General features: G+C 43.7%; 1 protein-coding gene across 1 annotated transcript in view; it reads right to left on the bottom strand.

The window, feature by feature from the left end:
- Positions 1–26,014, bottom strand: part of SENP6 (SUMO specific peptidase 6) — a 344,871-nt gene that overhangs the window by 109,004 nt on the left and 209,853 nt on the right. The window contains 1 exon segment of the mRNA XM_030199054.1: positions 7,475–7,701. Coding sequence (XP_030054914.1) covers positions 7,475–7,701 — 227 coding nt within the window.

Here is a 26,014-nt window from a genome sequence, read left to right as displayed (position 1 = left end):
ACGTATACACCTAAGGAGACCGGCCCATGCTCCAGCCACATGTACGCCCCCTTGCAGTTACACACCATGCACTCCCTTATAGAATGGTGCTTAGTGCAATTGCGCATGTACAGTAAATGCCAATTAAGGCACCACTTATCTGCACAAGACTCACATAACTTATCTTTATCTTTCCACCTCACTTATCCCTTTCCATTTATTGTACTTGTCTATCTGTTATTTAAATGTTGTGAGCCACATTGAGCCTGCCAGCGGTGGGAAATTGTGGGGTATAAGTGCTGTAAAATAAAATAAATAACTGCAAGTGCCCAGTTATAAAACTGCCCTGTTTGTGGAACAGGAAGAGGGGTTCAGGCCTTTTCTATCACACCTCTTTCCCGTAAAGCCATAAGGATCTTCTGTGCAATCTTTTTTGGAATCCAGAAGGATTTGAGAGACATTTTCAGGTGATTCAAGGCTAGGGATCTGAATTTTATTTATAACGTTTATACCCCATATTTTCCCACCCGTCGGCAGGCTCAATGTGGTTAACATCAATCCATAAAGGCAATCGCCAATCCGGTAAACAAACAAACAAGGTGACTAGGAAGGATCATAATTACAAGGGATGAGGGAAAAGAGGGGAAGGGTAATAGAGTCCATCAGTTCCATAAATTAGCTGTATTCCAGGAATTATGGATTTAAGACGGGTCCATTAGGGTAAGCCTTTCCAAATAAGCTGGTCTTAAGAGATTTTCTGAAGTTGAGATGATCATGAATAGTCTTCACAGATTTAGGTAATGCATTCCATAGTTGAGTGCTAATAAAAGAAAAGGTGGAAGCGTAAGTGGATTTATATTTGAGACCATTACAGGTAGGATGAAGGAGGTTTAAATATGAACGGGATGATCTACAAGAATTCCTAGATGGCAGATTGATAAGGGTATCCATGTAACCTGGGGTTTCACCATAAAGAATTTTATGGACCAGGGTGCAAATTTTAAAAGTAATTTGTTCCTTTACTGGAAACCAGTGTAGTTTCTCACAAAGTGGTCTAGAACTCTCAAATTTTGTTTTTCCATAGATTAATCTGGCTGCTGTATTCTGGGTGGTTTGGAATTTCTTTAGAAGTTGTTCTTTGCATCCTGTGTATATTCCGTTACAGTAGTCTAGGTGGCTTAATACCAGTGATTGAACTAGGTTACGAAAGTTTGTATACAACAGTCCCTGGACTCTATGTGATTATTTATTTAAAAGAAATTTGCTATACTGCCTTAACTAGTAGACCTTGGTGGATTACAACAATAGTATAATATCAGGAAATGGAAAATTGGAACTACAAAAATAAAATAGGACAGAATGATCATTCCAGCAAAATCATTAAAAAAAAATCTTTATTTATATCGACAGCAAGAAGGCCAACAAAACAACAGAGCAAAAAAGAATCAACCTTGGTCAGGTTGTAAATTGCTCACTGTGCTGGCCACACCATGGCCAGTTCAGACCCTGTAATATCCAGGGCCAGGGTCAGCGGCCCACTCTGAGCCATGGCATCAAGAGGTATCCACTTCAACAAATTGGCCCTCCCCATACCAGATAGAAAGAGTATTACATTTCCAAGGTAGAGACTGGAAATCATCACCCACCTCCCACAACCGGAGATCATCCTCCTCCTCCTACCTACTCCGCAATGCATGAAAATAATGGCGTACTTGAAAATATAAAAAGAAATGTTTCTTAGGTATGTGCCACTTATGCCGAATTTCAGCAAAAGATGGAAAAAAGTCTCCTGATCCAACTGCAGAGCGCACCCCTGTGATCTCCAAACTTGAAAACCTTCCGGGATGAGCCCTGGCTCAAAATATGGGTTGCCAGTTAAGGCCAAAAAAGGAGACATTTTAGGCAACCTCCTCCAATGCCACTTTCCATCAGACCCACGCTTTACGAAGAGGGGAAAAAATAACAGAAGTACTACCATTCCAATTCACACTGCCAACGCCATGGGGCAGAGATCATAACCTGTGGTTAAAAGAACATTAATATTAGGAGGAAAAAAGCTTCTGTTGACCACTGTACAGTTCATGAACCCAAAGCTTAAGAGCCACCACATTATACAACTGGATATCAGGCGTATTCAGGCACCCTTTATCCTTAGGAAATGCCAATTTACCAAGGCTAATATGGGCCACCTTACCCCTCCACAGAAACTGACATATAACACTTAAGCCATCACTCATCTTTATTGGTGATCCAACAGGGGACCATTTGAAATGGATACAGCAGTTTAGGCAAGGCCACCATTTTAATTAAGGCACTGCGCCCTAACAGGGACAAAGGCAAATCTTTCCATCTTTCACACAACTTCTTGATAGCATCCATTTATCTAACACATTCAACTTGTATAACAACTTAGTGTCAGCACATAAGTAAATCACCAAATATTTGATAATGGCTGGGGCCCATCACCACACTGTCGGTAAACTATGCCTATCAAAAGAGCACTTGCAAAAGATTTCAGACTTATCATAGTTTATTTTTAAACCAGAGAAAGATCCAAACAGTTTAAAAATTATCATCACCATCTTTAAGTACCGGACAAGATCCCCTAAGAAAAGTAATGTATAATCTGCAAAAAGATGAATTTTTTTGTTTGGCAGTGCCGAGACAAATACGAAACACCTGAGTCCCCACATAATAGGTGGGAAAATGTGGGCTACAAATGCAATAAATAAGTAAGTAAGTAAGGTAAGTAAGTAAGTAAGTAAGTAAATTAATAGATAAATAAATTGCCAAAGGTTCTAATGTCAAGATGAAAAGAAGCAGGGGCAACCCTGTCTAGTTTCCCATCATAAAGGAAACAAAGTCGTGAGAATCCCATTCAACAAAAGTTGGGCCTCCAGGGCCGAATAGAGTGCCCGGATCCACTGCAAGAAGCCCCCACCTACCCCTTAAAAACCAGCAACATGTGAAGCACATTGGTAGAAGCATACCGACCCAAAACAAACCCTGTTTGATCATCATGAATTAATTTGGGGCGAGCCTAATTTAGCCTGGATGCAAAACAGATGATAACTTAAGATCTTGATTAAGAGGGGAGATAAGCCAGTAAAACCCCACAAGTTCTGGGTCTCTTCCAGGCTTGGGAAGCAGTACAACATGGGCACGATTTTGATACAACTCCATGGAGCCTGTAGCCGAAAACTTCTAAAACTTAACTCGCATAGGTTCCGCCACTAAATTCGCCGTCAGAATAATTGCTCCTGAACCCATCAGGGCCAGGAGACTTGGCAGATTTCAAATTGTGAATAGCCTGTTTGATCTCCAGGATCGTAATGGGAAGATTCAGATGAGCCACGTCCCTCAAGGTCAGCTGCAGGAGAGCTGGCCCTGCAAAGAAACCATCCCTGAGAGCAACATCAGAAGATTCAAGACTGTAAAGTTGCTGATAAAAATCTAGAAATGCTTGTGCAATCGATGTGTGGTCCATCAAAACATGAGGTCCTGCACTCACTTTAGTAACATACTCCCATACTCAACTGAGTCTGACCAAATTAGCCAGAACCTTACCTGAATGATTTCCCCATTTGCACAATTTATATTTATAAACCATGATATTATACTTAGCCTTCTGGGCCAACAAAGCATCCCAAGGCCCTACACACAAGGTATATTTCCTCCTATTCCATGACATTTAATGTAGCAATATGTCTTTTATGTAAAGAATCGTATCGAATTGTGATAGCAGACATCTGAGCATCTCTTCGTTTTTAACATGACTGATACAAGAAATTACTTCCTCTCTCAATACAGCCTTAGCCGTTTCCTAAATGGTAGTGGCAGAAACCGCTGCATATTCTCCCCCACCTTCCCCGCCACTCTCTTCCAAAAATTCTTGCCAGGCCTTCCATACATATTATTGGAAATTACGATCTTAGCACCAGAATGGGTTCAACCAGGGCCGTGCCAACACGGTAAGCGCCGCAGGGGGTGCCTGCCTTCAAGGGCGCCGCGCCGTCGAGTTGTATAAAAAAACAAAACAAAAAAAACCTTACTCCTCTGCTCCATCCCCGATTCTCCAGCGCTTTAAATTTACCTCGCGCCGCCTCCGATGTCTGCGCAGCGTTAGTGAAAGCGCTGCCTGTCTGACGTCTCTCCACCAGCCTTCCCTTCACTCGTTCGTTCCCTCTGTGTCCCGTCCTCAAGGAAATGATGTCAGAAGAAGGCGGGACACAGAGGAAACAAATGAGCGAAGGGAAGGCTGGTGGAGAGACGTCAGACAGGCAGCACTTTCACTGACGCTGCGCAGACGTCCGAGCTGGAGGCGGAGAGAGGTAAATTTAAAGCGCCGGAGAATCGGGGATGGAGCGGGCAGGTCCGGGGGGGGGGGGGGGGCCCGCGCGCGCCCTGGGTTCAACTTCCAGATGTGATCGGTGGGACTGAAACTAGAATGGAGATGCAACTCTAGAGCAGAATGGTCAGATAAAGCAGAAAGTACTATATCAGCTAAAGCCAAAGATGAAAAAAGAAATTCTGAAATTCAAAAATAATCAATTCTGGCATATACATCATGGACTTGAGAATAATAACTAAAGTTGGTATTCAAGAGATGCACAGTACGCCAATCATCTAGAAGTTTAAGGTGAGAAAGGTTCACCCCCCCCCCCCCCAGCTATAATGGTTATTCATAGGAGGATCATCAAGGGGTTCACCACAATGTTGAAGTCACCTTCCAGAAAGATAGGATAGGAATCATGTTGACCCAGCAACCCCAACAACTTGGAGAAAAAAAAACAAAAAGAGATAGTGATCGTACACGTTGAGAGCATAAATATTACCCAACAATAGCTTGTCCCCCTTAGCCTCCCCAACCACTACCACTGTCGGCTTGAGGATAAGTCACCACCTTATGGGCATCAAAATCAATTCCCTTCAGCACCAAAATAGTTACCCCACACTGCCTACAATTAAAAGTGGAGGCCACACCTCTCCCACCCAGTCTCTAAGCAATTTTTTAAGTTCAAAATCTGAACGATGGGTCTCTTGGAGGAGGACTACTTCCACCTGTTTCCTTTTTAAAAAGTTAAGCAATTTAGTTCCCTTGATAGGAGAGTGGATCCCGTAAATATTTAAAGAAATAACTTTCAAAGTACCCATAGCAGCACAACATAATACCATGCAAACACTGCCAGACACCAAACAAAAAATGGTGAGAGGGCCCCAGCCCATACTCTTCCACCTCCCAACACAAACCATCCCAGGACTAGAATATAGTGCACAGATGTACCCCTACAGCACCGCTCATGGACATATTTTCCCACCATTCCCACGCTCTCAAACACACACGCATCATGCACACAACACACATACACCCCCCCCCCCCCCGAAACTACAATACCCAAACTAACAACCCCCCCTCCTTTTGCAGGCAACATATTCTAAGTGCCACCCCCATCAACCATAGTCCAAGCAGCCCCTTCCCCTCCACTTCACAAAAAAGTTTAAAACAACAGAAAAAGGAAAAGGATCTATGATCCAGATACCAGCAGAATCACAGGAGCCCAACTCTATATGCTAACAAAGTCTCCATGGTACCTCATACACAATAGAAAAATGCAAGCATAGACGGGGAAGACCCCCCAATACTGAAATGCAAAATCACCACTGTAATTAGCAATGGTCCAAAAAAAAAAAAAAAGAAGAGGCCACTCCCCCCAAGAAAGGGGACTAGGCAGAGCACATTGTAGTCCTCTGTGTAGACAAAGACAAATGTCACTCAGACAAGTCAGTGTATGAAGAAATGCTTTGACCTCAGCCACAGTGTTATACAGCTTGATAGTGTCCTGGTGATACACTCAAAACCGTGCTGGATACTGCAGAGTGAACCGTAATCTGCAGTCGAATAGATGCGAGCAATAGGGCACAAATTCTTGCCACCAAGCTGCCACATTTGCAGAGAAACCCTCAAACAGTAGCTTAGCACTCCAGAGTTCCAGTCCCTTCTTAGCACGGTAGGCATGCAATAGCATCATCTTGTCAGTATAATTCAAGGCATGGAATGTAAAAGGGCAAGGCCTAACACCCTGAACCATGTGCAATCCCAATCCAACGGTGCTCTCCCTCGAGGCCCAGGCCCTCAGGCAGCTCCCATTCACAGAAAGCCATCAGGTCTTTCTCAGTCTTGGGTAGTCCAATGAGCAGGCGATTACTGCGCTTACTCCATTCTTCTTGTTCACAAATCAGGTCCATTAGGTCAGCATTTCTGCGCTGTAGCTTGGCCTACTGCTTCCAAATCTGTTATGTGCCCATTTCCTGCGCCTCAATGTGGTGTGTGTTATCAGCAATTTTTGCAGCTTGTAGATCAAAGGGAAAAACAATTTGAAGTGCCTGTATACAAATGCTAGAAGCCTAAAAAATAGGATGGGAGAGTTAGAATATACAGCACTAAATAATGAGGTAGATATAATAGGCATCTCAGAGACTTGGTGGAAAGAGGACAATCAATGGGACACTGAGTTAACAGGGTACAAATTGAATTGCAATGACACAGAGGATCAAATTGGAAGGGGGGGGGGGGGGTTGCGCTATATGTTAAAAAGGGAATTGACACAGATAGCAGCGTGGAATCATTATGGATAGAAATTCCATGTGTGAAGGGAAGGAGTATTCTTATAGGGCTGTACTACTGTCCGCCAGGACAGAACGCACAGACGGATGAAGAAATGTTTACAGAGGTTAGGAAAGCTAGCAAATTGGGCAGCACTATAATACTGGGTGATTTCTTACCTTTAATATAAGGAATCTGTAGAACTCTATTCATAAATCAATTTCTACATAAATATATTCTGTATCTCTATAAATGTCATGTAATATTACCATGTAAATATATAAAGTGGAGAAAAAAGGCTTCAGTCAAACAACAGACATACCTACTTGTAAGGCAAAACCTTCATGAATGTAGGAAGCTCTTTATAATCATAAGTCATAAAAAACTCTACTTATATTCTTATTTAGTATTCTTCAAAATGACAAAAACCATGTGCTGTGTTCAGGGGTGGAGAAATTGAACATACTGAAGTCATGATAAATTTTGATTAACTCACCTTGAACTAACTAAAAATATTAAAGAATCATTCTTGTCACATTTCTTCTAACTTTGTTTGAGGGACACCCTCAAAACTATTCAAGTGGAACTCTGTCTTGGGAGGGAGGAGGAACCCACTCCCTGTCAGTGCAATTGACAGCCACTAACATGGTTCTATATAAAAAAGATTTGCCCTATTGTGCAATGTGAGAATATATGTATTCCTTACTAAACAAACATTGCGACATATATTCAAATAGTAATAATGACAAAATACTATCTATGTCCCTGATCACACCATATAAATTCATTGTTTTTGAAATAGGAACAAAACTACCAGACGGTGTCCATTCATTACATAGTTAAAAAATGCATGTGCAGGTATATATATACATACACATATAAAGTTATTACATTTTTTACTGTATTTTCTGCTTGAACTAAGGCTCCTGCAGAGTTTTCTCCACGGGATTTTGTAAAGGCAACAAGCCTATTATTGGCTTCTTCAAACGTAATTTTCTTGAAGAAATCAGAAATGCCATTCTTGATGCCAATGTCAACTATAATCTTTTCAAATATTCCATTTGTGAGAACATCAAGGCCATTCTCAAAAATTAAAATGATGTACTGTTCTTCTCGATCTAAAAGAAAAGGAAGATATAAAAGAAATGTCAGTAACTACTCTTTGAAATGCCTAGCCTGTCACAAGTTTAACTGCAATGTCTTGAATAAGCTGTAAATGCTTTGTCAGCTATCCAAAGGCCTTGGTTAAAAAAAAAAAAGGAAAAAAAAAGGGCATTACAATAACCAAATTGCTAATTAGAAAGAGGACAATAATCCAAATAACTTTTCTGTAGAAAAGATGCTATACAGAGCAAATCCATTTTTAATTTGAAAATGATGTACTCTGTACAACATCTTTTCTACAAAATTTAATTTTAATTGTGGCTTAATAAATAGACAAAAACTGAGTTTTACTAGGTGTGTAAGTATTTTTGGGAAAGGGTTGTGAATTTCACAGGGTTGAAATTTTTTTGTGATTCACTGCAAATGTTACATGACAGACATAAAGGACTGTGACTGGAATCAGGAAATGGCACTCAAAATTCAGTACAGAAAAAATCAGCATTAAGCAAAATTCTACAAAGGGTACATACTTTATAGAATCGGGCTTAGCGCTGATTCCCATTCCTAACTTTAGGTACCAGACATAACAACTGCTGAAACCTGGTGCCCAAGTTAGGCATGCTGAAGCCGTATTCTATAATTCCACATGCAACTTTTCGGAACGCCCCTGACATGTCCATGGCTACACCCCCTTGTGAGTAATGCACTCATAGACTTAGGTGCCGAGCCTTATAGAATAGCACACTGTCAGGTGCACACACAAATTTTAATGCATGTCAATTAACAATAATTGGTTGTTAGCACCCAGTTATTCATGTTAATTGGCTCATTACTCAAATTGATCAAGCAATTTTGATAGAATCCTAGGGAGAGTGTTTTAGCAATATTTACATATTTTGAAAGTTTTACATACTTTGGGCATGCTAAAATGTTCAAACAAAATTTGTCACTAAACATCTTTTCCTGACAAGTCCTTATTCAGTTAAAATTAGAGAATGACGCGGGGACAAAGTTTGTTCCCGTCCCCGCAAACTCTGTCCCCATCCCCACCCCTGTGAACTCTGTCCCCGTCCCCGCGAACTCTGTCCCCATCCATAGAAGCCTCAACAGATGATTTTATATTTAAATCTTTTTATTACAGTATAAAAATGAATAGTAAAGCAAAAATAGAAGATACATCCCCCCCCATCCTCCCCTGCTTTCACCAATTGATCCCCTCCCCTACATTCCCTCCCTGACCCACTACAAGAACCACCCTTCCCTGCTTCCATTCAGCAAATCCATTCAGCAAATATGAAGCACTCCCTATAAATGAACTGTAACGCAATACCACTCTTGAATTCTATACCACTCTTGAACACTATTTTTCATACCGGAATTGGCGATCACCATCACGGTATTATGTAAGCCACATTGAGCCTGCAAATAGGTGGGAAAATGTGGGATACAAATGCAATAATACAAAAAAAAAAATCTTTTGTCCTCTACCTTTTAAGGCACTGCCTATCCAACTAAAACAGATTTAGACGTGTTACAGATGGGACCAACCATAAAAGAACGACAACAGATTTGCTTGGTTTGTTTTGAGTGTACTGGATGACGCTGGGGGAGTGGAAACAGAGATTAAGCAAACTGGCCTCCTTGCTTACAGTGGACAGGAGTGGCTCACTTCCACTCCTGTCGATTAAACCTCCTCACAGCAGGTCATAGGTTTGCTTGCCTTGTTTTGCGTATACTGGATGACGAATGCGCGAAGTAGAAACAGAGATGAACCTAACTGGCTTCCTTGCTGCTTACAGTGTATGTGTGGACTAGATAGGTTCACTTCCATTCCTGTCTATTAAACCTCCTTGTGACACCTGCATCCTGTCCTAATCACTGCCTTCGGTCTGGAAGATTGTGGGAGGGGGAGGGGGAGAGGGGTTTGAGGGAGGGAGCAGAAGCAGGGAGGACAAGAAACTACAAAGTTGAACAGGGAAGGAGGAGGAGAGAGAGAGATCAGAATGATACTGGAACGCGCAGGGGAGAGAGAATCAGGCACTCTGTGCAGCAGTGTTTGGGGAGGCAATGCCCCCCTTTGCCCTCTGCTCCAAACCATTCACTCGTCCTCCCCCTCGGGCCCAGCCCCAAAGTCTTTCATTATCTGACAAACTGCTTCTTATAGTCTTACCGGTAAGACGTAGTGCACGTCTTCTTCAGCAAGGTCTCTGGCTGTGCCAGCCAAGGGCTCTCCTCTTAACCTCTCAGATCGCGGGGAGGGTTGCGGGCGGCTGAAATCTATCAGCAGTATCAGGACAGCAGCTGGGCAGCTAAGCTGAGGCTGTCGGATTGGAGCGGACCACAGGCTGCGATCAGGAATGCTGCACAGATTGAGGTGAGCACACTGAACCTCCTGCCTGCAGTGCACGTGCAGTGAGTCCACAAAGGAGAGGCAGTCCTTTCCTGACATCTCTGAGCTGCACCAATGGGAATTGTAAACAAATTTGAAGTGACTCAAGAGAGGCCAATCAGGGATACTCTTAGTGATGATGTCACACTAGTAGGTGCATTTCTTGCCTGCCCTGCAGCTAAAGCAGCATGGAGGAGGCAGAGCAAGCAGCCGACAAGCAGCAATGAATGAACACTGCAGAACAGACAGAAAAAAAGGTAGGCGTCCGTTTTACTGCGGTTGCAGGGGTTATTACCGCTCCTGCGGGGTGGGGAAATAACCTCTTTTTGCACCCGCAATAAAACAGAAACTTTCTTCCATTCCCACGGTTTAACCGCGGTTCACCATATGTCTCCGCTCCCGTGTCATTGTCTACTAGGTAATTTGATCACATAATCCCACCCCAAAGTTCAGGAGGAACACTGGCTCTCCCTATCATATACCTTCAAAATTCTAACTCTGGTCCACAAAACTTACTATACGAATCTCCCCTAATTCCTGACTCATCTCTTGATTCCACAGTCCTCTTCCAGAGTGCTTAGATCATCTTAGCAAAATCTTCTTATTGTCCAATCCTTCAGGCACATTATATATTGGACACTAAAGTACCATTTTTCAGTATTACTGATGCTTCATTTTGGAATTCCCTACCCCAATACTTATGGTTAGAACTTTCTTTTCATAAACTTAAAAGTGGATTTGAGACTGCACTGGCTACAGCCTGTAGAGGTAAAATTTTCTGAGAAGTTCTGAGAGAAAAGGACATTTCTCTGGTAAGTGACCACTATTTTGCTTTGTGCTTTGGGAACTTAAAGATTGGAGGTTAAAGGAGGAATTGTAGGTTAGTGATAGGCAAAATAATAATATACAAAAACAAATTTTATCAACAAATCTCCATAGTCTTTCCCCCTTAGTTTTAAAACTTTAACTTTGTACCACAGCAATAACAGACAGACTAGCAGGCACAGCAGGATCTAGTTTAGTCTTCCCACCCACCCCTAGGACAACTCTTCATTTATAGTCAGTTATTGTAACAAGCAAGGAGTGCTCTTACAGAGTTTTAAATATATTTCATTACCATCTAAGAAGGAAACACTAAATAAATCATACAATATACTATATAAACTAAAAGACACTTTTATATTAGGCTAATAGCCTTAATACAGTAGCAAGTTTTAAATTATTGAAAAACTCAAAAATACAAAGATGGAGTCAGCAGTTCAGCAGCAAGAGGGGTGCTATTCAGTCTTTTGCATTGAGTGTCACATGTGTGATTATCTCCCAGTTGGTGAGATCATATGTGTGTGCCCGATGCAAAGAACTCCTAGCTCTCAGAGAACGTGTCTGTTCTCTTGAGGCTACAGTAGCAGACTTGGTGGAGCTGAGGGAGACAGAGAGATACATAGAGGAGACCTACAGGGATGTTGTACAGATGCCCCACCTCCACTCTGGTAGCTCCTGTGCTACCTTGCAGGGAGGAATCCTAGGAGAGCATCACCCTGGTGAAGTAGGAAGTACTCCTGTAGCCAGGACCTGCCCACCAGGGGATGTACTATCCTCTCGCACAGAGGAAATGTCTTCAAGTGCTGCCTGGGAGGGAAGGGTTAGGACAGCTGTTGTAGTTGGTGATTCAATCATTAGGCATATAGATAGCTGGGTGGCTGGTGGATGTGAGGATCGCCTGGTGACTTGCCTGCCTGGTGCGAAGGTGGCGGACCTCACGTGTCACCTAGATAGGATTTTAAATAGTGCTGGGGAGAAGCCAGCTGTCTTGGTACATGTGAGTACCAATGATATAGGAAAATGTGGGAGAGAGGTTCTGGAAGCCAAATTTAGGCTCTTGGGTAGACAGCTCAAATACAGAACCTCTAAGGTTGCATTTTCTGAAGTATTACCCATTCCACGCGCAGGGCCCAAGAGACAGGCAGAGCTCCGGAGTCTCAATGCGTGGATGAGACGATGGTGCAGGGAGGAGGGTTTTAGATTTGTTAGGAACTAGGCAACATTCTGGGGAAGGGGGAGCCTATTCTGAAAGGATGGGCTCCACCTTAACCAGGGTGGGACCAGGCTGCTGACATCGTCATTTAAAAAGGAGATAGAGCGGCTTTTAAATTAGAAACTGGGGGAAATTCCGAGAGAAGAGAACTTTTCTCTGGTAAGTGAACGCTATTTTGCTTTGTGCTTTGGGAACTTAAAGATTGGGGTTTAAAGGAGGAATTGTAGGTTAGTGTTAGGCAAAATAAAAATATAAAAAGCAAATTTTATCAACTAATCTCCATAGTCTTTTCCATTTAGTTTTAAAAACTTTATACCACAGCCATTAACAGGTAGAATCTAGCAGACACTGCAGGATCTAGTTGTCTTCCCTCCCACCCCTAGGACAACTCTTCATTTATAGTCAGTTATTGTAATTAGGGTAGCAAGCAAGGAGTGATCTTACAGAGTTTTAAATACATTTCATTACCATCTAAGAAGGAAACACTAACTAAATCACACAATATACTATATAAACTAAAAGACACTTTTATATTAGGCTAATATCGTTAATACTGTAGCAAGTTTTAAATTATTGAAAAACTCAAAAACACTAAGATGGAGTCAGCAGTCCAGCAGTGAGAGGGGTGCTATCCAGTCTTTTGCATTGCGTGTCACATGTGTGATTATCTCCCAGTTGGTGAGATGTCATATGTGTGTGCCCGATGCAAAGAGCTCCTAGCTCTCAGGGAATGTGTCCGTTCTCTTGAGGCTAGAGTAGCAGACTTGGTGGAGCTGAGGGAGACAGAGAGGTACATAGAGGAGACCTACAGGGATGTTGTAGAGAAGTCCCACCTCCAGTCTGGTAGCCCCTGTGCTACTTTGGAAGAGGGAGGTCTCCTAGAAGGAGAGCATCATCCTGGTGAAGTAGGAAGTACTCCTGTAGCCAGGACCTGCCCACCAGGGGATGTACTATCCTCTCGCACCGAGGATATGTCTCCAAGTGCTGCCCGGGAGGGAAAGGTTAGGACAGCTGTTGTAGTTGGTGATTCGATCATTAGGCATATAGATAGCTGGGTGGCTGGTGGACGTGAGGATCGCCTGGTGACTTGCCTGCCTGGTGCAAAGGTGGCGGGCCTCACGCGTCACCTAGATAGGATTTTAGATAGTGCTGGGGAGGAGTCAGCTGTCTTGGTACATGTGGGTACCAATGATATAGGAAAATGTGGGAGAGAGGTTCTGGAAGCCAAATTTAGGCTCTTAGGTAGAAAGCTCAAATCCAGATCCTCTAGGGTAGCATTTTCTGAAAATCTACCTGTTCCATGCGCAGAGCCCAAGAGACAGGCAGAGCTCCGGAGTCTCAATGCGTAGATGAGACGATGGTGTAGGGAGGAGGGTTTTAGATTTGTTAGGAACTGGGCAACTTTCTGGGGAAGGGGGAGCCTATTCTGAAAGGATGGGTTCCACCTTAACCAGGCTGCTGGCATCGGCATTTAAAAAGGACATAGAGCATCTTTTAAACTAGAAATGGGGGGAAGGCAGACAGTCGCTCAAAAGCACATGGTTCAGGATAAGGTACCTTTCAAAGATATCACCAAAACAGGGAAGATAGGGTATGCTGATAGTGAGGTTTAAAAGAGACCGTAGTAGATCAGGTGTCTCTAAATAAAAATAAAAATCAGACAAAAGATTGCAAATTAGTACTGTCAAGTACTAAGCATGATGTAAATAGGAGCAACAAACACAGTTTGAAATGCCTATATGCGAATGCCAGGAGCCTTAGAAATAAGATGGGACAGTTAGAATATTTTGCACTAAATGAAAAATTAGACCTGGTGGAAGGAGGATAACCAATGGGACACTGTCATACCAGGGCACAAATTATATCGTAGTGATAGGGTGGATCGAATTGGTGGAGGGGTAGCATTATATATTAACAAGAGCCTTGAATCAAATAGATTGACATTTCTGCAGGAAACAAAACACTTCTTGGAATCACTGTGGATTGAAATTCCTTGTGTAAAGGGGAACAAAACACTTCTTGGAATCACTGTGGATTGAAATTCCATGTGTAAAGGGGAACAAAACACTTCTTGGAATCACTGTGGATTGAAATTCCATGTGTAAAGGGGAAAAGGATAATGATAGGAGTGTACTACCGTCCGCCTGGCCAGGATGAAAAGACGGATGCAGAAATGTTAAAGGAAATTAGGGATGCAAACAAACTGGGCAACACAATAATAATGAGTGATTTCAACTACCCCGATATTGACTAGGTAAATATGAAATCAAGGACAGCTTTATGGAGCAGCTGGTACAGGAACCGACGCGAAAAGGAAAATTTCTAGACCTAGTCCTTAGTGGAGTGCATGATCTGGTGCGGGAGGTAATGGTGCTGGGGCCGCTTGATAACAGTGATAACGTTTGATAACATGCAAACTCTGTACCTGCTATTTGTGTAGGCAGATGACTGGAGGGAAAACAATACGTAATACGACAGAAAAAAAATGTATACACACTGCATACTTCAGCGTAAACACAATTTAAACACTTATTTTTAGCTTGGTTGAAAGTGCACAAAACTTTCAACCATGCCTATTTACCTGGATTAATGTGTTCAAAAAATGTTCTGCTTGAGTGTGTAAAACAATATTTTACATATTTATGTTGGCACTGGTACAAGTAGTATAAGTGGTATGGATTGCTTTGCAACAGTGATCATAACATCAATTTAACAATTACTGAGGGAACAACAATAAGTAAAACTAGTGCAGTAGCAATTAACTTTAAAACTGTAAACCATGACAAATTGAAAGGAGTGATCATAAAGGTTAAAAATTTGCATGCAACATGGACACTCTTTAAAATTACCATCTTGGAAGCTCAGACTAGATGCATTCCGTGCATTAGAAAAGATAGAAAGAACACCACAACACTGCCAGCCTGCTTCAATGGTAAGATGAGGCTATTAAAAACTACGTTTTTCACCAAATGTAAAGCAGATCCCAGTGAAGAAGATAGGAAAATGCATGAACATTGGTAAATTAGATATTAAGCTGCAATAAGGCAGGTCAGAAGAGAATTTGAAAAGAAGCTTGCCAGAAAGGTGCAAGCAAAAACAACAAAAAAATTAAAACAAACACTTCTCAAAAGGATATTCAAAGCAAGAGACGTAGAAAGTTGCACGGGGACAGAAATCCAACCTGTCCCCATTCGACCCCGTAGAGAATCTAATCCATCCCAGCCCGTCCCAGTGGTGAATCTTATCGGTCCCCGCAAGAATTTAACCTGTCCTCACCCAGTCCCACAAGAATTTAATGGTACATTTAAAAAAAATTCCTGTCAGCTCTCTCAGTCTCTGGGTTTGAGCTGCAGCACTGCAGGCAAGAAAGGAACGGAAGTTGAAAGTCTGAACACTGGTGTGCACATGTAAGACTTCTCTGATTCACTGGCACTGTGTGCTGAGAGGTCACCACATGCATGCGCTAGTAGGTCAGGTGACATCTGATGCTCATGCCTATGTCAGAGCTGAGGTCTGCGCATCAGCCCGGGAGCAGAGAGGATTAATAGTAACATAGTAAATTACAGCAGATAAAAACTGCATCGGTCCAGTCTGCCCAATAGTCACAATCATTATCAATTCATGATTAAACCAATAATGAATGTGATATTATATACTTGATTATGGTCTGTGGCGTTTCTGAGACATAGACCATAGGAGTCCACCCGGCCCTATCCTTATGTTCCAACTGCTGCAGTTGCCCTCAAAGCCCACTGAAGCCTATTCATCTTCTCATTTGCAGGACACAGACCATAAATGTCTGTCCAGCATTGTCCTCACGTTCCAGCCACTAAAGTTGCTGTCTAAACCCTTTCCAGCCCATCCTAACCCAGATTGCCATATATGAGACAAAGACCGTAGAGGTCTCCCGGTATCGGCCCTAGTTCATCATCTAAGTGTCACATGACACATCCACACACATGCAGCCATTTAAGTTCAGGTTTTTTATAACTTCCATTTTCTAATTAGAGATCCTCTGTGTTCATCCCATGCCTTTTTGAATTTTACCACCATTTCTATCTCTACCACCTCCTTAATGGAGACTTTCCACATCTGTGCTGTTAAAGCAAGGAGGAGGAGACAGCACGCCAAGAACTTGGTACTCGGTAGGTGAGAGGCTGACGCAAGTGTAGCATACACTTCCACGAGAACCCCACAGGAACTGCTTCCGTCCTCACGGGAACCCCACAGGTACCCCACAGGAACTGCTTCCGTCCCCATGGGAACCCCACAGGAACTGCTTCTGTCCCCACGGGAACTGCTTCTGTCCCCGTGGGATCTCCGCAGAACTGCTTCTGTCCCCGCGGGAATCCCGTGCAGGTCTCTAAAGAGAAGCCTGTGAGGAGTCAGCTGGCCCACTAGGAGATTGAAAGGTGCACACAGAGAACAAAAGACTAAATAAGAAAACCTAAAGGAATGAAAAATTATTTCTTACCTGATAATTTTCTTTCCTTTAGTCACAGCAGATGAATCCAGAGACTTGTGGGTTGTGATCATCTACCAGCAGGTGGAGATAGAGTGTGCTAAACTGCACTGTCTTATAGGATGGGATGCTCCTTGGTCAGTCAGTATTTCTCATGACAAAGCAGAAGAAAACAGAATTATAACATTTCTCCTTCCCCACAGGGAAAAGTGATAATCAAAGAACTGCAAATATGTAAACTGATTATAACAGTTCATCTAAAATATAAAAATGCAGCAACTAGTTCCAACAGAAAGAACTAACTGAAAGAATCGCCGAAAAAAAATGGTGGGCCTCTGGATTCATCTGCTGCGACTAAAGGAAAGAAAATTATCAGGTAAGAAATAATTTTTTGTTCCTTAGTATCATCAGCAGATGAATCCAGAGACTTTTGGGATGTAGCAAAGCAGTCCTAAAGTCGGCTGGGAACTGATACTCCAAAAGATTTATCCGAACGAGCGGAGACATCTAAACGGTAGTTTCTGGAGAAGGTATGCAAGGAAGACCATGTCGCCACCCTACATATTTCCTGACAGCTCAGGTAGAAGGCACTCACAATCCAGCCGGACGTGGTTTACCCACTAGTAAACAAGCAGATGTGCTAGCCTCCTTGACCCAGCGAGCTAGTGTAGCTTTGGAAGCCACATTACCTTTCCGAGGTCCCAAGCAAAGCACAAACAAATGATCTTGGGGAACTGGGTTCGATTCCCACTGCAGCTCCTTATGACTCTGGGCAAGTCACTTAACCCTCCATTGCCCCAGGTACAAAATAAATACCTGCATATAATATGTAAACTGCTTTGAATGTAGTCGCAAAAACCACAGAAAGGCGGTATATCAAGTCCCATTTCCCTTTCCCCCCCTACCAGACTTCTGCAACATATAGGCATTATGAAGCAGCACAATGAATTCGGGGGGGGGGGGGGGGGCGGAGAAGATCCCAGCCCCAGAGAAACCCCCAGACCTTCTCGCCAAAGATGTTATCCCCCCGGCAAGGGACATCCGCCAGTCGTTGCTGGGTGCGGTTGTCCAGGTCAGAGGCACGCAGCCAGGAGAGTCTGCGCATCACTATACCTTGGGCCGCAGCTCGAGATGCCACATCACAGGTGTCATAGATACCCCTGGACAGGAACTTTCTGCACACCTTCAGCTGCCTGACCACCTCCTGAAAGGGCCTGGACTGCTCCGGAGGGAGCTTGTCGACCAGGTCTGCCAGTTGCTTCACATTGTTCCGCATGTGAATGCTCGTGTAGAGCTGGTATGACTGGATGCGGGTCACGAGCATGGAAGATTGGTAGGCCTTCCTCCCAAACGAGTCCAGAGTGCGAGACTCCCGCCCCGGGGGCGCCGAGGTGGTATCCCTCGAACTCCGTGCTCTCTTGAGAGCAGAGTCCACGACCGCCGAGTCATGAGGCAATTGGGGCCGCATCAACTCTGGGTCAGAGTGGATCCTGTATTGGGACTCCGCTTTCTTGGGGATGGTGGGGTTAGATAAGGGCTTCAGCCAGTTCCGAAGCAGTGTCTCTTTGAGGACATTGTGCAACGGCACCGTGGAAGACTCTCTAGGTGGTGATGGATAGTCGAGGGCCTCGAGCATCTCAGCCCTCGGCTCATCCACAGAGACCACGGGGAAGGGAATGCAAATAGACATGTCCCTGACGAAAGAGGCAAAGGAGAGGCTCTCAGGGGGCGAGAGCTTCCTCTCCGGTGAAGGAGTGGGGTCGGAGGGAAGGCCCTCAGACTCCTCTGAAGAGAAATATCTGGGGTCCTCCTCCTCCCCCCCCCCCCCCCCCGAGGCCTCTTCCTCGGTGTCGGACATGAGCTCTTGCAGCTCAGACCTGAACCGGGCCCGTCTCGACTGCGAGGAACCATGTCCTCGATGATGGCGTCGAGCGGTGGACTCCCGCGCCGGCAGGGATGAAGCTCCCTCCATCGACGGGGATTCCACCTGCGTGGCGGTCGACACCGGTGCCGCAAGCCGCGTCAGTGTCGGAGGCCTCGACATCGGGCTAGAGCACACCGACGCCTCCATCAACGGTGCCGGCAAAGCCTGGCGCATCAGCCCTTCCAGAATCCCTGGAAGGATGGCTCGGAGGCACTCGTCGAGGCCAGCTGTTGGGAAAGGCAGGGGGGCTGGTGTGGGTGTCAGTGCCGGAAGCTGCTCGGGTCCAAAAGATGGTACCGAAGCACCCATGGACTGACGCAGCGACACCTCTTCAACCGAGGGGGAACGCTCCTCTTGGCACTGCCGCTTCCTTGGCGTCGAATCATCTCTGGAGGCGCCGGAGCTGGTAGTCTCTTACTAGTATACAATAATAATAATAATATTAACTCAAAAACATTGGATGTGCTCTGTAATTTTGTTTTTGATAATACCCTCTACCATTTTCCTCGGCACCGATGTCAGACTCACCAGTCTATAATTTCCCGGATCTCCCCTGGAACAAATTTATAAAAATCGGCATTACATTGGCCACCCTCCAATCTTCCGGTACCATGCTCGATTTTAAGGATAAATTGCATATCACTAACAGCAAGCTCATTTTTCAGTTCTATCAGTACTCTAGGATGATTTGCTACTCTTCAGTTTGCTGAACTGCCCCATTACGTCCTCCAGGTTTACCGTGAAGTCAGTAAGTTTCTCCGACTCGTCCGCTTGAAATACCATTTCCGACACCATTTCCCACCCAAATCTTCCTTGGTGAAGAACGAAGCAAAGAATTCATTCAATCTCTCTGCTACGTCTTTATCTTGCTTGATCGCCCCTTTTAACCCTGGGTCATCCAGCGGCCCAACCAATTCTTTTGCCGGCTTCCTGCTTTTAATATACTGAAAAAGTTTTTTGCTATGTTTTTTTGCCTCTAATGCTATCTTTTTTCGTAATCCCTCTTGGCCTTCTTTATCTGCGCCTTGCATTTGCTTTGACACTCCTTATGCTGCTTCTTGTTATTTTCAGATGGTTCCCTTCTTCTATTTTCTGAAGGCGTTTCTTTTAGCTCTAATAGCTTCCTTCACCTCACTTTTCAACCATGCCGGCTGTCTTTTGGACTTCCGTCTTTCTTTTCTAATTCGCGGAATATGTATGGCCTGGGCCTCCAGGATGGTATTTTTGAACAGCGTCCATGCCTGTTGTACAGTTTTTACTCTCTCAGTTGCCCCCCTAAGTTTTTTTTTAACCGTTCTTCTCATTTTATCATAGTCTCCTTTTTTAAAGTTAAACGCTAACGTATTTGACTTCCTGTGTATAGTTACTTCAAGGTCGATATCAAAACTGATCATATTATGATCACTGTTATCAAGCGGCCCCAGTACCATAACGTCCCTCACCAGATCATGCGCTCCACTAAGGACCAAGTCTAGAATTTTTCCTTCTCTCGTCGGCTCCTGCACCAGCTGCTCCATAAAGCTGTCCTTGATTTCATCAAGGAATTGTACCTCTCTAGCGTGTCCCAATGTTACATTTACCCAGTCTATAATTGGATAATTGAAGTCACCCATTATTATCACATTGCCCATTTTGTTTGCGTCTCTGATTTCTTTTATCATTTCTGTTTCTACCTGCTCATTCTGGCGAGGCGGACTGTAGTACACTCCTATTACCGTCCTTTTCCCTTTTATACATGGAATTTCAACCCACAATGATTCAAAGGTGTGATTTGTGTCCTGCTGAATTTGTAATCTATCTGAGTCAAGGCTCTCATTAATATACAATGCTACCCCTCCACCAGTCCGGTCCACCCTATCACTACAATATACTTTGTACCCCGGTATGACAGTGTCCCACTGGTTATCCTCCTTCCACCAGGTCTCAGTAATGCCTATTATATCCAAGTTTTCATTTAGTGTAATATATTCCAACTCTCCCATCTTACTACTACTATTACTATTTAGCATTTCTATAGCGCTACAAGGCATACGCAGCGCTGCACAAACATAGAAGAAAGACAGTCCCTGCTCAAAGAGCTTACAATCTAATAGACAAAAAATAAATAAAGTAAGCAAATCAAATCAATTAATGTGGACGGGAAGGAAGAGAGGAGGGTAGGTGGAGGCGAGTGGTTACAAGTGGTTACGAGTCAAAAGCAATGTTAAAGAGGTGGGCTTTCAGTCTAGATTTAAAGGTGGCCAAGGATGGGGCAAGACGTAGGGGCTCAGGAAGTTTATTCCAGGCGTAGGGTGCAGCGAGACAGAAGGCGCGAAGTCTGGAGTTGGCAGTAGTGCAGAAGGGAACAGATAAGAAGGATTTATCCATGGAGCGGAGTGCACGGGAAGGGGTGTAGGGAAGGACGAGTGTGGAGAGATACTGGGGAGCAGCAGAGTGAGTACATTTATAGGTTAGTAGAAGAAGTTTGAACAGGATGCGAAAACGGATAGGGAGCCAGTGAAGGGTCCTGAGGAGAGGGGTAGTATGAGTAACGCGACCCTGGCGGAAGATGAGACGGGCAGCAGAGTTTTGAACCGACTGGAGAGGGGAGAGGTGACTAAGTGGGAGGCCAGCAAGAAGCAGATTGCAGTAGTCTAAACGAGAGGTGACAAGGGTGTGGATGAGGGTTTTGGTAGAGTGCTCGGAAAGAAAGGGGCGGATTTTACGGATGTTGTAAAGAAAGAAACGACAGGTCTTGGCAATCTGCTGGATATGAGCAGAGAAGACTCAGACTCCTAGCATTTGCATATAGGCAAGTGAAAAGCTGAAAGGAGATAGTTTAAAGGCAACAAACCATTTTGCTACAAAAGTAAATAAAAACTTCTTCAACGAACTAGACTTAACCTCCGACGGATACCCAGCTGACCGTCTCTGGACAACATTTAATCTCATCAACACCGAATCAGTTAGACAAGCAACTCACAGATTTGCCAAGACCCACTGCAAACTGGATACATGTCCCAGTTATCTACTAAAATCCGCCCCCAATCGCTTCATACTAGACCTCACATCCCACCTAAATTTCATGTTACAACAAGGTCTCTTCCCTGAGGAATATGGCAACATCCTATTCACCCAATACCAAAAGACGCCAAGAAAAGCACAAACGATCTCACCAACTACCGCCCAGTTGCATCTATCCCACCAGTAGTAAAAATGATGGAGAGTCTGGTGACTAAACAGCTCATGGAATACTTGGACAAGTTCTCAATAATACATAATTCACAATCAGGATTCCACTCCCACCATAGTACCGAAACTGTACTAGTCACCCTCCTGGCCAAATTCAAGCAAGAGATAGCCATAGGTAAAAGCATACTCCTCCTCCAGTTCGACATGTCGAGCGCATACGTGGAGGAGTGGCCTAGTGGTTAGGGTGGTGGACTTTGGTCCTGGGGAACTGAGGAACTGAGTTCGATTCCCGGCACAGGCAGCTCCTTGTGACTCTGGGCAAGTCACTTAACCCTCCCATTGCCTGCCGCATTGAGCCTGCCATGAGTGGGAAAGCGCGGGGTACAAATGTAAGAAAAATAAAATAAATTAAATTCGACATGGTAAACCACAACATACTACTAAGGCTACTCAGCCACTTCGGGATTGAAGGAAACGTACTTAATTGGATTAAAGGTTTTCTAACCACCAGTACTTATCAAGTAAAATCAAGTTCAAACATATCACCACCATCGAAAGCAGTATGTGGTGTACCTCAAGGATCACTACTATCACCAATACTCTTCAACATGATGATGATTCCATTGGCACAGTCCCTATCCAATCGAGGCCTTAAACCTGTTCATTTATGCAGATGATGTTACTATCTACATCCCCTTCAGACATGACATGAAAGAAATAGCCAATAAAATCAACGATGGCCTGAACATTATTTATTTATTGCACTTGTATCCCACATTTTCCCACCTATTTGCAGGCTCAATGTGGCTTACAGAGATGGACTCCTGGGCAAACTCATTCCAACTGAAACTGAACACTGAAAAAACACACTGCCTCATCCTCACTTCTCAACATAACAAATAGAAACCCACAATATTAACTACCCCAGAACACATCCTCCCTACTTCAGACAGTTTGAAAATACTCGGTGTCACACTCAATCACAACCTAACTCTTGAGAGCCAAGTAAACTCTGTAATAAAGAAAATGTTCTATGCAATGTGGAAGCTCAAACAACTAAAACCCTTCTTCCCAAGGGAAACCTTTCGATACCTAATGCAATCAATGCTCCTAAGTCATGCAGGTTACTGTAACGGAATCTACGTGGGATGCAAAGAACAACTAACAAAAAAACTCCAGACCACCCAAAATACAGCAGCCAGGTTGATATTCAGCAAAACACGCTTCTACAGTGTCAAACCTCTTCGAGAAAAATGGCACTGGCTCCCAATCAAAGAATGGATCATCTTCAAAATTTGCACTGTAGTCCACAAAATCATATATGGTGTAGTCCCAGGATACATGATAGACCTCATAGATCTACCAACAAGAAACAGATTCGGTTCTGCTAGATCATACCTAAACCTACACTACCCAAATTGCAAAGGATTGAAATAAAAAACAACTTACGCATCTGGCTTCTCCTACATAAGTGCACAACTATGGAATGGCCTCCCAAAAGCTGTGAAAACAATCCATGACCACCTGAACTTCAGGAAATCACTAAAAACCAACCTCTTCAAAAAGGCCTACCCCAACGACCCTACGTAAACCCTTCACCCAAAGCATAGCATGCCTGAGTGCACGGGACAGCACACAATCTTCATCCCCACATTGAGCCAGCAAATAGGTGGGAAAATGTGGGATACAGATGCAACAAATAAATAAATAATAAAAGTAAGAAGAAAAGGAGGCTGCTGTGGTTGTCAAAAGACATAGCTGGAGAATTACATAGTAACACAGTAAGTGATGGCAGATAAAGACCTGAATGGTTCATCCAGTCAGCCCAACACTTATATTCATTATCAATTCAAGATTAAATCAACAATGAACATGATATTATATATTTGATCACATTTGCTGTATTTTAACTGCTGCAGGAATACATTATGCTTTGTTTGTTTAGTGTTAATTTGTGTTAGAATATTTTTATGTAAAAAAAAAATTTTTTTTATTACGTTTGCTGTTTTGGAAACTACTTAGAAATGTAGGATAGAGCAGTTTATAATTTTTTCAAATAAATACAGAAAAGCAGTTAGTCTAGCCCTTGACAAATTTTCAATGAATCTAGGAGCCAGCCCCAAAACTTAGAAGCCGGTGGCTAAAACCTCGTTTCATCTCCACTCCTTTTTTTTTTATTCTTTATTTATAATTTTCAAAATAATACATAAGATACAAGGCAATAATATAAGACTATTAGAAAAAATAATCTCAAACAAATTAAATTGAGAGGATAGGGGACAGGTCACTGCCAGCGGTTTCAGCTCCCCTCTGGCGCATTCACAACTACGACTCCACCACTTTCTTTAGCAATAATTAATTGTCGCAATTTGTCTGGTTCAAAGAATACATATTGAATCATGTTTAAGGAGATAAGGCATCTACATGCAAATTTTAATCTAAAGGTGCCACCTAAAGAAAGGATTCGAGGCCGCAGCCCTAAAAACTATTTTCTCCTTTTTTGAGTTACTTTGCTGATATCTGGAAAAACTTGTATCTTTGCACCATAAAATTGAGATAATAGATCTGAAGTACAATCTTAATATATTATTACGATCGGTTTCAAAGGCAAAGGATGCAAGGAGAGTCGTGCGCTCAGTGATATGTTCCAAAGATGTTTCAAGGAATTGTGTCAACTTTAATTCTGGTGCTTCCACTGATGGAGTTTTAACCCCGGTAATATAGTATGCTTTTATTATAGGAGGCAAAGCTTCTGAAGGTATTTTTAATATATCAGAAAAATGCTTCTTTAACATTTCAGCTGGAGGTATCAAAAGAGTCTTAGGGAAATTAAGAAATCTTAGGTTGTTACGCCTAATTTGATTATCCAGATATTCAATCTTCCTTTGTATATTGTCTCTTTCTGAAACTACATTACCAAGGGTTAATTGTAACTTTTTTATCTCAAGTAAATTAGACTCACTCTTATCTTCTTGCTCTTGCACCTTCGATTCCAAAGACTGTTGTACTTTTAAATCTTGCACTTCAGTTTTAAGTAAAGAAGAAAATTGAAGCAGCGACATATTCATAGTTTGGATGACATCCCAAAGGGCCTCTAAAGTAACAACCGCCGGTTTTACACACACTCTGAGTTCCACTGGGGAGGACACCAGGGTTGGAGAGGGGAAGGAATCAGCATCTCCCTCACTCCGCTGCGATGTCACATCCACCGGCGTTGAGAATCCAACAGGGCAGCTAGTAGCCTCAGCCGATCCCGACTGAAGCTCTCCCGTTGGCCCCGAAACTCCACCCGGTCTCGGAGGGGCAGTCTGATTAGGCGGGCTCAGCGACGCCGTCTCCGCCTTCGCGCCAAGATCCCCCGGATGTTCTGGGGATCCAACCAGGGCAGGTATCTGTCCTCCTCGCGTCTGAAGCCCGAAATCTTCTAAAGTCGGCTGGCGCAGCATTAAGGTACTCGCGGGATTAGAAGCTGCTTTAACTCCCGTTTTCCCCTTTCTTTTCACCATATTAAAGGTGATAGAAAGGAAAACTCTGGGCAGGTGGCTTGAGTTCCGAGAGCTTTCAGTCAGCGCTCCCTCTCACGGACGCCATCTTGACCTCATCTCCACTCCACACCCAAAATTGTTCACAGTGAAATCTGAGTGTGTGTGTTGGGGGGGGGGGGGGGCAGAATCCCCTCTGTGATCAGCAGTAGCTCCTTGAGAAATTGACTTACTAAGACTTTTCCTATTCTGTGACTGAGGCCCGTTAAAAATCCGATTTGGAAATACAGTGGGATTCCCAAAGAGAATCGCATGTAAATGAGCTGTTCGTTGCTTTTGTAGCCCAGATCATTTGCATGCGATATGGAGGAAGCCAGTCGGCGAGCTGAGCGTGCGCAGTACAGCCAATTGCTAAGCGTGGCTGCTCTGTGCATGCTACAGACGGCTCAAAAACTGCTGCGGTTTGCTGATGCTGGAAGCCTGCACTCTCCTACTGGGGGAGGGGGGCAGATCCCAAAACTCCACAGAGCAAATGAAGAAAACTTTTGTTTCTCTCAAGACTGGAGCCCCCCACCCCCAGGTTCTCACTCATGCTCCGAGGTTCTCATCTCTGCCGCCCCTGCTTCATTGCCAGGGAGCAGGACAGGGCAGTGGCAGCACAAGAACTCCTCCTGCAGCTCTCCCTCCATCCAGAATTCATATTGCTGCCAAAGTTTCTGGTGAGGGGAGCCTCAGCCCAGCTCCTGGAAGGCACTGCCCAAGCAGCTCTGCAGCAGGTCCTTCTCCTCTTGCAGGAGTGGCAGAGGAGGCAGATGTAGAGTACTTGCTATGAAGAACTGTCAGGACTGACAGTTCCAGACCTCC

The sequence above is a fragment of the Microcaecilia unicolor genome, chromosome 3 (genome assembly GCF_901765095.1).
Source record: "Microcaecilia unicolor chromosome 3, aMicUni1.1, whole genome shotgun sequence".
Taxonomy (NCBI): Eukaryota; Metazoa; Chordata; class Amphibia; order Gymnophiona; family Siphonopidae; genus Microcaecilia; species Microcaecilia unicolor.
This window is presented reverse-complemented; position numbering and strand designations above follow the sequence as displayed.